Source organism: Schistocerca gregaria, chromosome 1, assembly GCF_023897955.1.
Source record: "Schistocerca gregaria isolate iqSchGreg1 chromosome 1, iqSchGreg1.2, whole genome shotgun sequence".
NCBI lineage: Eukaryota > Metazoa > Arthropoda > Insecta > Orthoptera > Acrididae > Schistocerca > Schistocerca gregaria.
Window position 1 is genome coordinate 725,215,373 of NC_064920.1, and position 15,013 is coordinate 725,230,385.

The following is a 15,013-nucleotide window of genomic DNA, read 5'->3' on the forward strand; positions in this document are numbered from 1 at the left end:
ATAGCTTCTCCATTTAATTACTGCACCCATCACATTTAAAACCATTAACTGCATTCAGCAAATATCTGCATGTTAAGTGTTCTCCATGATTAAACACAGTTGCAGGTAATTATGTTACCAATACCGAAAACTGCAGGCAGTGATAACTCACAGACGTTTCACATTAACAATAACGCACGGAATAATGTTGGAAGTTTCATAAACACGAGATATTGTGGGATGTTTCATAATTGAATCAGATTTTCACTGTGAGTACCTTACTGTTATATGGAAAACAATACACTTTGTTCGTTAGTTACTTAGTTTTGCGATCTGGAGTTCTCATTATCAGCTCATTGACCAGCTCAATTGGCAGAGATGTTGCTGTGCAAAGTGGAACCAACAGAAACCCCAAGAATTTACCTTCATTAATCTCTTTGATGATTATAAATTGCTTTCTGTTCAGGTTTTTGTGACTATGACCACTGTCATCCTTTTCAGTTGTGCTGTGCAATAGCCTAACAGCCAGAAACGTAGATCATTTTACCTAGTGCTGCTTTATTGCTTAACTCCTTTCTTCTTCGTCTGGTCAGGCGTTAAAGAAGCAGGAATAACGGTGAAGATACGTTTTATTGTTACACTGACTTGCATCAGTAAGGTTTTCACACTAGCAACTCTCGTCCACGTAAATGTCAGATTTCACTGCCTACATATTGGAACAAGCAATTGTTTGCCAGTTATCGTTAGCCACAACTTACATCTTTGTTGATGTGTAATAGACTGTAACAACATGGACTTTCTTCGACGTTTGGACTACCTTGCAAATTTAGGGGTTAAATGCGTCAATTCGAAATAAACGTTCTGGAAAACAGTATAAGTGAAACTAACGTAACTGCTAGGTTATTGTTGCTGTTGTCGTTCATTGTCTCACTATATGTCTGCGTGTTCGTCTTAAACCAAAGACAACTGCATGCAAGGATTAAGGACAATTCGCAACAAAGAACAAGTTCTGGAAACGTTTATTCTCTATACAAACTTCCAACAAAGCCTCCATAGCCCAACAGTCATATTCATCAACTGAATGTTCAAATGTGTGTGAAATCTTATGGGACTAAACTGCTAAGACCATCAGTCCCTAAGCTTAAACACTACTAACCTAAATTATCCTAAGGACAAACACACACACCTATGACAGAGGGAGGACTCAAAGCTCCGCCGGGACCAGCTGCACAGTCCACGACTGCAACGCCCTAAACCGCTCGGCTAATCCCGGCCGGCTTCATCAACTCGTAGATGTTTAATCCATTCATATTTCTTTGCAGATGATTTCTTGATGAAACCAAGTGACTGAATCCGATTTCTAATTTTCGGAGCATTAAAGTTGTGCCGAATAGATGATATAGCGAGATCGAGAACCCACTTGGCTGTATAGGTGTGCAGTGGGCCAAATTTATGGTGATTTATTTCTTAAAACACATGTAAGGTGACAAGCCATTTGGCCCATCTCCACAATTATTCATCTTTTATAATTATTCAGTCACGTCAAGAGATCACACTGTAGCAGATCAAATAGGCGCTGTTAGGAGATTAACTATTAGAGAGGTTTATTTGCAAGACATTGCTTGATCAAATTGATTTTTATCTTCTAATTAACTTTCCTAATATCTTGGTGCTGGTAACATTTCCGACTGAAAAAAGGCAGTGAGCCATTAGTTTTTTGGATGTTTAGGGTGGACTAACGGTCATGCTTCGGGTAGCCTGGTGGAAGCGACACCTTGGAGTGTCCTTCGAGGAACTGCGGCCCAAATAGCAGCTTAGTGATCACGGTCAACCAGGGCCTACACACTGCAGAGTGGGTCCACGAAACGGCGCTCGCTTTTGGGGCCGAAATGGCGGTTCACCTGAAGTTGGGGCTCCGTTTCGTGTCGAATTCACCTTTGCCATTAGATCTGTCGACTATGGGTAATCTTCCACAAACAGCCAACACAGAGTATGAATGTGGTAACTGCAGGCAGTCTGCGCTGTGTGCACTTTCAGCTGCAGACCTCACTAGCAGATCATCACGAGTGCTGTACAGGTCGCCAGCCTGTCACCTCGACACCAATCAATTCACACGGCGACAGATATTATGTTAAGCATCGGTATGTTAGAGAAGTTTGGATATTAGAATTTCATCTATCGCTAGGATAAGTATTTGCAGTCCATGAGCGGGCACTCATATCCATGGCTCTATCTTTTAACTTCATCTAGTAGACTATCAGACACTGTAAGCAATTAGTAGGAGAGTCAATTAATCGATATTGAGCTACAACAAATGAGAATTTAATCCAATCACCACCCCTGTAACTTTGTCATGCAGTAGCTTCTGGAGAAAGTTTATGTTCAGTATTTTAAAGCAACATTTCAAAGTTACACATCCTGTGCTTAACTAATATTTTACAAGTTTCATTTTATGCTAATAAACAAAATAGTTGAATCCTGCATTTGACTCTTATTAAATGAGTCAGTCCCTCGTTATTGGAATAAAATTAACAGTAAAACTGTGTTTCGGCACGTTAAGTTTTAATGCTATTTCTACGACCTTGGAGTGTGTTACATGGATTATTTACATTTCATCAGCATTGGATCCTAACGTTGCGCCTGGTTTAGGACCCTAGCGGCTCTCACAAGCTGGGTTCCAATGAGGCAGGCACTTAAAGTTGCCCTGGTCAGCAATAAAGAGGCCAGTTTACAACACTCTACCCCAACACAATGAATGGTTCTGTCACGGAAAAAGCCACATATAACGCTATTATACGGGGAATTGGCATATAGTAGACACGTCATAAACGTACCTACTTCCCACAACTATCGTACAGTGTAACCCCTTTTACAGGATTTGACCGTCATGTACGAAATCAGACTATTAGTTCCTTTTCCTACGGGTTTACTAGCTGTTAGAAGAAAACACAGAAAAATGAAATAATAGTGAATCTAGGATCTATCTGTACCAAGGTCATGAAGTGGTTTGTCCAATGGATTTACTGTCGTCAGTCCGTCTAGGCAAAGAAATTATTAGGTATCAGAAAAACAGAGGTAAATCTGTCATAATTTCCCGATTTTTCCTAACATAACTTCAAAAATAAATATAACTTTTCAAGATATGGTACTGAGAAAGACACAGAAATATTTTAGCAATTACATACACATATATATATATATATATGGATTTGACGTAGAAAGGCCACGAATTTTTGATGAAATATGGCCAGGGGGGACTACTATGTTTGCATTACGTATAACGTATAAATGGAATACTTAAATATTCTAATAGCATAATGCAGGAGCACTCCGTCTTCAGGCCACAAGTGGCCCATCGGGGCCATCCGACCGCCGTGTCATCCTCAGCTGAGGATGCGGATAGGAGGGGTGTGTGGTCAGCACACTGCTCTCCCAATAGTTACGAAGGTTTCTTTGGCCGGAGCCGCTACTATTCTGTCGAATAGTTCCTCAATTGGCATCACGAGGCTGAGTGCACCCCAAAAAATTACAGCAGCGCGTGGCGGCCTGGGTGGTCATCCAAGTTTATTAAAGCACATTGTTTACACCTTTCTCTTAACGAATGATCTTTCAAAAGCCAAAGGTAGCGTGTGGCCACCTTGTATTGTCATGCAGTATGCTTGTTATGCAACTCTACCTCAGTGTTACTAAGCCACGTAAGTAATTTTCTTTTTATAACTCTTTGTACTTTAATGAATTTTATTTATAACTGAAAAAACTTTATGTTCACTTTACTCATAACTTAATCTTGCTAAAGCTCTCAGTTCGTCCTTTTGGCAAAATTGATTTCCACACTTTCACTTTACTTATTACACCACTTTCTCTATCTGTTCATTTTCAGCTTCCGACGTCGGCATGTAAACCTGAATTATCGTTGTCGGTGTTGGTCTGCTGTCGATTCTGATTAGAACAACCCGGTCACTGAACTGTTCACAGTAACACACCCTCTGCCCCACATTCCTATTCATAACGAATCCTACACCTGTTACACCATTTTCTGCTGCTGTTGATATTACCCGATACTCATCTGACCAGAAATCCTTGTCTTCCTTCCACTTCACTTCACTGACCCCTACTATATCCAGATTGAGCCTTTGCATTTCCCTTTTCAGATTTTCTATTTTCCCTACCACGTTCAAGCTTCCGACATTTCACGCCCCGACTCGTAGAACATTATCGTTTCGTTGATTATTCAATCTTTTTCTCATGGCAACCTCCCCCTTGGCAGTCCCCTCCCGGAGATCCGAATGGGGGACTATTCCGGTATCTGGAAGTATGGACTAATTAATTCTTCTTGGCGTCGGTTTGACGTCCAAAACATAGTCCTGCAAAATAGTCGTCATCCAAGGCTATCGTGCAACAGTTTCCAGGCAAGGCATCGCCGTCTCTGTCCGAGTGTTGCCTCTTTCGCTGGCGCCTACAGACTGTGTCCTCTCGTTCACACTCATTCTACAGGTAGCGCTCCAAAAACCCAACATACCTTTTACGCTTTCCACAGTAACTTCCGTACAACACAAAAGCACTCCATCTTTTACATAATGCGTATCCTACACACTGTCTCTAAAAGTGTACCATATTATTCAAATGACAACTTGTTCAAATATATAAAATTACATACACGAATATTTTCATTTCATTAACCCACGACGAAATATAATTTTAATAAGTTATATATTTCACATATTTCTTTAAGTAAGTTAAAGACATACATTAGCAAAGCACCCTGACATCTCAGTAGCACGTTTTCCATATAGTTTTTGCGTATCGTTGTTGTACACTGAAGCGCCAAAGATACTGGTATAGGCGTGTGTATTCAGATACAGAGATTTGAAAACAGGCAGAATATTGTGCTCCAGTCGCAAACGTCTATATGACACAAAAACTGTCTGGCGCAATTATTACATCGTTATGCTGGTATAGTGGCAGGCTATCACTATTTAAGTGAGTTTGAACGTGATGTTATACTTGGCGCACGAGCAATGGACACAGTATCTCCGAGGTAGGGATGAAGTGAGGATTTTCCTGTACGACCATATAACGAGTGTGCCGTGAATATCAGAAATCCGGTAAAAAAATCAAATCTCCGACATCGCTGGTGCCGGAAAAGGATCCTGCAAGAACGGGACCAACGGTAACTGAAGAGTATCATTCAACGTGACAGAAGTGCAACCCTTCCGCAAACTGCCGCTGTTTTCAATGCTGGGCCATCAACAAGTGTCAGCGTACGAAACATTCAACAAAACATCATCGATATGTGCTTTCGGAGCCGAACGCCCACTAGTGTACCCTTCGTCACTGAACAACACAAAGCCTTTCGCCTCGTCTGTACCCGTCAACACCGAAATTAGACTGTTGATGACTAGAAACATGTTGTCTGGTCGGACGAGTCTCGTTTCAAATTGCATCAAGCGGATGGACGTTTACGGGTATGGAGACAATCCCATGAACACATGGACTCTGCATGTCAGCAGGGAATTGTTCAAACTGGTGGAGCCTCTGTTATGGTGTGGGGCGTGTGCTGTTGTACTGATATGGGGCCCCTGATACATCTCGATGCGACTCTGAATGATGACACGTACGTGAGCATCTTGTCTGGTCACCTGCATCCACTCATGTCCGGGTTTGCTAGAGAGGAAACTAAATAGTCCGCAAATGCCGATATGCACGCGCTCTACGTCCAAATTCGCTACAAACGGCACACGACGCTTTCAAAAGTCCACACCTTAATGTCCGCATACCGGTATCTCTGAATTCATTCGTATCAGCAGATAATTTGAGTTTCTGTCATCTATATGTCCGTAAAGTTCCAATCTGGCAATAAAGTCCTAAAATCCTGTTAATACACCGTTGCTACCAACAGTCAGACATCATACATTACATCACTTTTAATTTTCGTAATATTCTAACAGTTTATCGTGAGTCTTAACACCATAAAGTCCAATCTAATAATTGTGTCGCTGACTGACACGGGTTCCCGCTCTTTAACGAAACAATCAAAGAAAAAAGCCGGCAATAATGACGGTCAGGCCTTTTTATAGGTTTTTCATTACATGAGTTTAACGTCACTGCCTTCTTCATGACGGAGCTTCCGTGGCTTTGCTGTACTGAGACGTTAAATTACTTGCTGATATACTATAATTTTGATCTGCAAATACCGAACTCTGATTCTACATATTTTCCCGTCTAAAAATTCTATTCTTAATTTTAAATTCTTCTTTCAATAGTTTTTATCACTGTAAACTGAACCGAGGTGTTACGGAGTCCACAATAAAACAGCTCTCATGTTACGAGGAGCAATAGGATAAGGAAGATGGACTCACCCTCACTGACGAGCATCTGGTCGAAGAGCTCGATGGGCGACAGGGTGGAGGCGTCGGCATCGGGGGCGGCGACGGGGGCGGGCGGCGTCTCCGTCTGGGGGCCCGCGGACTGCGCCAGCGCCAGAGCCCGGTGGTGGCGCCCCTTCTGCAACACACAGGGCTGCTCTCAGCGCGGTTCTGGCACCTGCAGCCGTACTCCTACTGAACAGTACAGGTTAGTCTGTGGCCTGCTTCTGTGAAATGATGACCTCTGAAGAAATTTATCAGAAGTATGTAAAAGCCGTCCTCATTTAAGTAACCAAAAGTCTTTCGTATCATCGATTTAAAACGGCGTAAGGGGTCTGGAACTAAAGAAATTTACCACTTTCGTTTACCTTCAATTCATACATATAAAATATTTCGTTGCGAAAGATACTGAGGCGTGATTATTCTTTTCGCGTGTGATGATACACAAAACTTTTAGTAGCTGCAAAGACGGATTTAAAATATCTTTAACAAACTCCAATGCTGCTACAGACGCTATGACCGCACAAAACAAACACTTGTAGATACTGTCGTTTCTTCGTTTTTGCGTCGTTTCACGGTTGCTTCAAAATTCTTGAACGTGTATTCCGTCTTTGCAGCTAAACGAAAGGCTGTTTGTTTTTTGACATATGCATTTAGCTTATTTTATTTATGGGTGGTCTGTAATTCATGAATATACACTACTGTCCATTAAAATTGCTACACCAAGAAGAAATACAGATGACAAAGGTGTATTCATTGAACAAATATATTACACTACAACTGACATGTGATTACATTTTCACGCAATTTGGGTGCATAGCTCCTGAGAAGTCAGTACTCAGAACAACCACCTCTGGACTTGATACGTCTGGGCATTGAGTCAAACAGAGCTTGGATGGCGTGTACAGCTACAGCTGCCCATGCAGCTTCAACACGATACCACAGTTCATCAAGAGTACCGACTGGCGTATTTTGACGAGCCAGTTGCTCGGCCACCATTGACCAGACGTTTTCAGTTGGTGAGAGATCTTGAGAATGTGTTGGTGAAGGCAGCAGTCGAACATTTTCTTTATCCAGAAAGGCCCGTACAGGACCTGCAACATGCGGTGGTGCACTATCCTGCTGAAATGTAGGGCTTCACAGGGATCGAATGAAGGGTAGAGCCACGGGTCGTAACACATCTGAAATGTAGCGTCCACTATTCATAGTCCCGTCAGTGCGAACAAGAGGTGACGTGTAACTGATGGCACCCCATACCATCACGCCGGGTGATACGCCAGTATGGCGATGACGAATACACGCTTCCAATGTGCGTTCACCGCGATGTCGCCAAACACGGATGTGACCATCATGATGCTGTAAACAGAACCTGCATTCATCGCAGACGCTCCTCTCTGTGATGCAGCGTCGAGGGTAACCGCAGCCTCAGTCTCCCAGCTGATAGTCCGTGATGCTGTTCGTGCAGATGGTTGTAATCTTGCAAACGTCCCCATCTGTTGACTCAGGGATCGAGATGTGGCTGCACGATCCGTTACAGCCGTGCGGCTAGTGATACGAGGCCGTTGGGATCCAGCACGGCGTTCCGTATTACCCTCCTGAACCCACCGATTCCATATTCTGCTACCAGTCATTGGATCTCGACCGACGCGAGCAGTAATGTCGCTATTCGATAAACCGCAATCGCGATAGGCTACAATCCGACCTTTATCAAAGTCGTAAACGTGATGGAACGCATTTCTCCTCCTTACACGAGACATCACAACAACGTTTCACCAGGCAACGCCGGTCAACTGCTGTTTGTGTATGAGAAATCGTTGGAAACTTTCCTCGTGTCAGCACGTTGTAGGTGTCGCTACCGCCGCCAACCTTGTGTGAATGCTCTGAAAAGCTAATCATCTGCAAATCACAGCATCTTCTTCCTGTCGGTTAAATTTCGCGTCCGTAGCACGTCATCCTCTTGGTGTAGCAATTTCAGTGCCAAGTAGTATAGGAAGTATATATCTTAAATGTTTCATACAGTAGTTACATTTCCAATGTTGTTAATCCATGAGTGTACTCCTAGAGATGCGTTTACTCGGCCTAGAAACTCCAGGTGGCCGATTTTCGGCGTTTCTTCAACCGCATTTATTTCAATACTTCACTTTCATTTTTCAACTGTGTGTTGAATAAGTACCAGGTGGGACAATAAGGTAATGAGAGTAATTTTCTCTCCAAGATATGGCAACCCTGCAGGCTTGCATAGTCACAATATCTTATACCTTAGTCTATAAGCTGCTTCTATTCCAAGTTACACGTCGATGCAACTGCTCAGTCGTAAGTTGTGCTGTAATAAGTTAACACGTGTTTGTGTCTCTCGTCACGGAAATGGAACCCCATAATATTGCGCAAAGGTATGCAATTTATTTTTGCCTTAAATTGAGTGAAAACACGACGACAACTTACAGTAAGCATCAGAAGGCTGTTGGAGAGGAGGTTATGTCAAAAGATCAAGTTTTTCGTTGGCTAAAATGTTTTGTGAAGGCAGGACGAATGCTGACGATGAAGACCGCAGTGAACGACTACCAACCTCACAGACGGAAGTCAACTTGGCCAGGGTGCGTGAACTCGTACGATATGATCGAAGATTATCCGTGAAAATGATTGCAGAAGACCTGACATCAATCGATAATCGGTTTGTCTAATAATAACCGAAGATCTAGGTATGAGAAAGATTGGCGCAGAAATGGTCCCCAAAAATCTCACACCACAAGAGCGAGACACATGGAAAAATGTGGCAGCCGATCTGTAAGAGCAAACGAAAATCAATCCAGAATTGTTGAGCCGTGTTATCACTGGTGATGAAAGTTTTTTTTTCAGTAAGATCCAGAGACAAAACGCTAGAGTTTGCAATGGTGCTCAAAGCGATCACCCGAACCGAAAAAAGGTCACACGCTAAAGTCAAAACTTGAAATGCATGCTTGTGTGCTTCTTTGATTCCAAGGTAATTGTTCATAAAGAGTGGGTGCTTCCTGGACAAACAGTTAACCAATATCACTACAACGAAGCTTTAGAAAGACTTCGTAAAAGACTTCTTCACGTCCGTGCCAACATTGCTGATAGTTGGATTCTGCATCACGATAATGCGCCATCCCATACTGCTCTGTCGGTACAGAAATTTTTAACCTCGAAACAAATTTCAGTACTACCACAGCCACCTTATTCACCAGATATCGCTCCGTGTGACGTTCTTCTATTTCCAAGATTCAAAACGGCGCTCAAGGAGCACCATTTTCAACAACACAAGATGTCCAAAAACCTGTGACAAGGGTCTTGGAGGATATTACAGAAGATGAGTTCCACAAATGTTACCATAAACGGCAGAAGCGCTGGAAAAAGTGTTTGCAATCAGAAGGGAACTACTTTGAAGGAGACAACACTAAACTTGACTAAAACGATAAACAAAATTTTTTTCATATCAGTCTCCTTGCTTAAGTGTCGCACCTCGTATGTTTCCAGTGTGTAGTGTTGTCAAATGCCGCTGCACCTTTATTTGCCGTCTTTTGTTTTTGCGTAGTATGTGACTGCTTCATGTTATATAATAATGCACACATACATACTGAAAGAACAAATTAAAATCTCCACGAAGGCTAGGATTCGAAATCAGGTCTCCTGCTGCCTCATCTGATGTGCTGACCAGTACACCATCCGGGCACAGGCACAGCGGGTTTGCACATCTCCACGGACTACATGCCTCCCTCCTCAATACAAACTCCCATTCACTCCTCAGCCCACCTGGTACTCTTCTCAACTCGAACTGCATTGTAGCAGCTCTCCAGCTGTATTATAATAGCTCTTGAGCATCGAACGAAACGGGGGCCCTGCCTGAAAAACGGGCATAATTGTTTTAATTCAATAAAACTATACGGTCCCAGAGATGTTTTTAAGTTTCACTTACCTATGACGTACACATGCGAACAGAGGTGTGAATGGGAATTTTCATTGAGGAGGGGACGTGTTAGGGTAGTCTGTGCAGATCTGCAAAGCCATTATGGCAGGGTCGCGTAATGCATCTGCCTAGTTAACAAGAGACCTTGGATCGAACCCCAACCTTCGTACAAATTTTCAGTCGCCACTTCGGTCTGCATATTAAGGGTGTTCCATTGACAGTGACCGGGTGAAATATCTCATTAAATAAGCATCAAACGAGAAAGCCACAAGGAACGAAACTCATCTAGCTTGAAGGGGGAAACCAGATGGCGCTATGGTTGGCCCGTTATATGGCGCTGCCATAGCTGATTTCGGATATCAACTAAGGTCTTTTTTTTAATAGGACCCCATTTTTATTACATATTCGTGTAGTTCGTAAATAAATATGAATGTTTTACTTGGACCATTTTTTTCGCTTTATGATAGATGGCGCTGTAATTGTCACAAACGTATAAGTGCGTGGTATTACGTAACCTTTCACCAGTTAAAATGGACCCTTTACCAATTGCGGAAGAGGTCGATATCGTGTTGATGTATGGCTATTGTGATCAAAATGCCCAACGGGCGTTTGCTATGTATGCTGCTCGGTATCCTGGACGACATTATCCATGTGTCCGGACCGTTCGCCGGATAGTTACGTTATTTAAGGAAACAGGAAGTGTTCAGCCACATGTGAATCATCATCCACGACCTGCAACAAATGATGATGCCCAAATAGGTTTTTTAGCTTCTGTCGCGGCTAATCCGCACATCAGTAGCAGACAAATTGTACGGGAATCTGGAATTTCAAAAACGTCGGTGTTGAGAATGCTACATCAACAACGATTGCAGCCATACCATATTTCTATGCACCAGGAACTGCATGGCGATGACTTTGAACGTCGTGTGCAGTTCTGCCACTGCTCACAAGAGAAATTACAGGACGATGAGAGATTTTTTGGACGCGTTCTATTTAGGGACGAAGCGTCATTCACCAACAACTGTAACGAAAACCGGCATAACTGCGAAAAGGGGAACGTCAGCGACCTTGGCGGGTTAATGTATCGTGCGGAATTATGAGAGGAGGGATAATTGGCCCCCATTTTATCGATGGCAATCTAAATGGTGAAATGTATGCTGATTTCCTACGTAATGTTCTATCGATGCTAGTATCAAGATGTTTCGCTGCTTGACAGAATGGTGATGTACTTCCAACATGATGGATGTCCTGCACATAGCTCGCGTGCGGTTGAAGCGGTATTGAATTGCATATTTCATGACAGGTGGATTGGTCGTAGAAGCGCCATACCATGGCCTGCACGTTCACCGTATTTGACGTCCCTGGATTTCTTTCTGTGGGGAAAGTTGAAAGATATTTCCTATCGTGATCCACCGACAACACCTGACAAAATGCGTCAGCGCAATATCAATGCATGTGCGAACATTACGGAAGGTGAACTACGCGATGTTGAAAGGAACGTCGTTACACATAGTGCTATATGCATTGAGGTTGACGGACATCATTTTGAGCATTTATTGCATTAATGTGGTGTTTACAGGTAACAGCATGCGTTCTCAGAAATGATAAGTTCACAAAGGTACATGTATCTCACTAGAACAACCGAAATAAAACGTTCAAACGTACCTACGTTCTGTATTTTAATTTGAAAGACATACCTGTTACCAACTGTTCGTCTAAAATTGTGAGCCGTATATTTGTGATTATTACAGCGCCATCTATGACAAAGCGAAAAAAGTGGTCCAATTAAAACATTCATATTTCTTTACGTTCTACACGAATATGTAATAAAAATGGGGGTCCCTATGAAAAAAAAACGCAGTTGATATCTGCTTGACCTATGGCAGTGCCATCTAGCGGGCCAACCATTGCGCCATCTAGCTTCCCCCTTAGGTAGACAAGTTTCGTTCTTTGTAGTTTTTTTGATCGACGCTTATTTCGTGAGATATCTCGGCCGGTCACGATCAAGGGACCACAATGTATACATTATAAATGTTTGGGAATTGAAAACATCGCTGTAACCATACAGTTTCATTTGATCTTGATGTTAGCGTTAAGTAAGTTCTTAAATTTGTTACTCTGACGAACTGCAAAAGTTTCCTCCATTCTTTGGAAGACGATTATTTGGCGTGAGCCCTACGCGCCCTGTCCACCGTAACTGGCTTCTTGAAACTGTCGCTTCTACTCTGGTTGTGTGTGCCGTTTCAATTATGCTGACATTTGTGCTTCCATCTTGCCATGTTATACATGGGCTCACTCTCAGGCCTCTCTGGCGACAGAGTTCTATCATTTTAAGATGCCGTCTGCAACATGTAGAGGCAGTTAACTGTGAACAGAAATAAATGTGACATACTGCGAATAACTAGGCGATTGTTCCGAAATAATATAAGCGTTAGATCACTCGAAACAATACGGGAAGATCTAAACCAAAATTACCGCATGAAGCTTGTTCTACGGAAAGCAGATGAGGGGCTAAGATTCATTGGGAGAAACATAAGAAAAATACGAGAGAAATGGCTGATGAAACACTTTTTCCACCTACTCCTGAGTGTTGCTCTTTAACTGGTAACCGTTGAGAGGTTAGGGCTTAATAGAAGAAATAGAAAAAAATATACTGAAAAGTTGCTCATTCCATCACAAATTCCAATAGCATGTGCGGGAGTGATACGAACAAGAAAGGCGGTAGTAGGCTCTAGAACAGAGGCGTTGTGAATCATGGACAAGTTCACTGTTAAAATTCTGAGAATGTACGTTCCTACCACTTGCCTCACGAAAGAACCATCAGTGTAAATCTGAGGCCGGTACTGTCGCTAATCTATAGCCCGTGCGAGGGTATCACGGGAAGTACCACAATCGAATTCACCTGAAACTTCGCTCAGTGGAAGAAGACCCAATATAACGAAGACGTATCTCGGCTTAGCAGTAGATACGGGACCGTTTTCGAGGAAACGATTGTAAAAGATTTCGCCGTTATTTACATGACTTTTAGCCTGCCATAAGCTCAGCCCAGTTGGTGGCACAGAGGCTAACGTCGCGGTCTATCACTTCTGCCCTCATTAGTTGAATGACCATAGATGTCTGCAGTGATAGTAAGAATTCTTGACGGGCAGCAGATATTAGTTTCTGGAGGACAATGAAGACGGACGTCTGCAGCGTAATGATCTTATTCCAGCGTTACTTTGAGCAACTTGTGACAGTATCACATGTGTACTAAATAACACAGAAGGTTAATGCTGTGGTGCGGTACATGAAACAATGGACAACCATCTTTCGCAGGTGACTTTCGTTCTGCTGGTATCTTTTTTACGTTTTATAAGTTTCGAAATGATGGCTCCATCTCCTTAGCTAGTACGAATATTTCCCCTGCAGTGTAAGTGAAACCATCATTGAAAAGCTTGCGTTTAAAATCGCTCCTAAAAACATATAATAGTCAATGAAAATACACCAGCCAAAATTTACTGCCGCATTTGTGTCCTGAAACTCTCATTCTCACGACTTTCGCCGGAGAAAACTTTAAATGAATTTTTTTAACGAAGCAAAAGGTTAATTAAAAGCTGTGAATTCTCAAGGGGTCTTTTCGTGAAGAAACATCGGAGATAATTTTGCCTAGACGCGACGCTTCGTAAGAGAAGGCGATTTTAACTTTATCTTAATGAGATACCTCAATGAAAAAAAATTGCACATTAAATTTAGGCAAAATAAAGCGTATGAAGTAAAGCGCAAAAAAAGCGCAGGTAGGTTACGTAAAATTAATGTGGATTTTGTGTCACTGTCTTTGGAACAGATTCCTCGAAATCACTGGGTTACATTGAAGGCAACAGATGACATAATGAGAAACACGTAGAGAAACTGAACCAACTCATGTCAAACGTAAAACCAATATAAATTCCAGATGCATATTATTTCAACAAAGATCCTCGAAAAAGTAGCTTTACCCCAAGATGTCAACGCGCTGTTTTGAAAATGAAATATTTTCGTGCTACAGAACCGCTGAATTTTTATGCCAGACACGAACGTGATTCCAATCTAGAGTTGATTACGACACAAGAGATTAATTCAAAATCCTTAGATAGTGCACCATTTTGCGCTTAAAACTGTAAACCTGCAAAGTCAGAGATTTATTTATCAGCAAAGCTTCCACATTTTGATTAAAATTTAATTAAAGTAGGGAACGTTTTAACCTTTGTCTCAATCAATGTTTAGGGCTCGGTGTCAGAACTACAAAATGTATCCTAAATTTTGCAATAAGATGTTGGCTTCCAGACGACACTTTTTTAAATTTTTTATGTCACAGTAGCCAAAGAGGTCACATACATAGAAATTTATTTCATTTTGTTGCAGTTTTATTAAGTGGAGAAAGTGGTCCTAATTTCGGCTTGTGCCTAAATTTGGGGTAGCTATATATTTGGCACTGGGAGGTCCTGTAGCCTACCGGAAACTCTGTAAAACAGCGCTTTAGGCCACGTCAGTGTTCTATAAAACTGCCCCGACGGTTCATTGTCGTATGCATTTCTATCAACACATGCCCAATTTCGACAATTCTGAAACTTTTCTAGGTAAGCGTTCTTTGTTTTTTCATACGTTTCCTGTGTTTACCAATATCCTACTCTCTAATATACCGCGTTAGGGTATTTTTAGCTTTTATAATATCTTTAGTTTGAACATATCTCAATTTTTCGTTGCTTTGTCATGAACTTAAAAATTA

General features: G+C 42.1%; 1 protein-coding gene across 1 annotated transcript in view; it reads right to left on the reverse strand.

Moving 5' to 3' along the window:
• The window catches only part of LOC126266799 (follistatin-related protein 5-like), a 719,134-nt gene that overhangs the window by 314,947 nt on the left and 389,174 nt on the right, over positions 1-15,013 (reverse strand). The window contains exon 3 of the mRNA XM_049971343.1: positions 6,339-6,483. Within this exon, the coding sequence (XP_049827300.1) occupies positions 6,339-6,483 (145 nt within the window). The remainder of the gene's footprint in view (positions 1-6,338; positions 6,484-15,013) is intronic.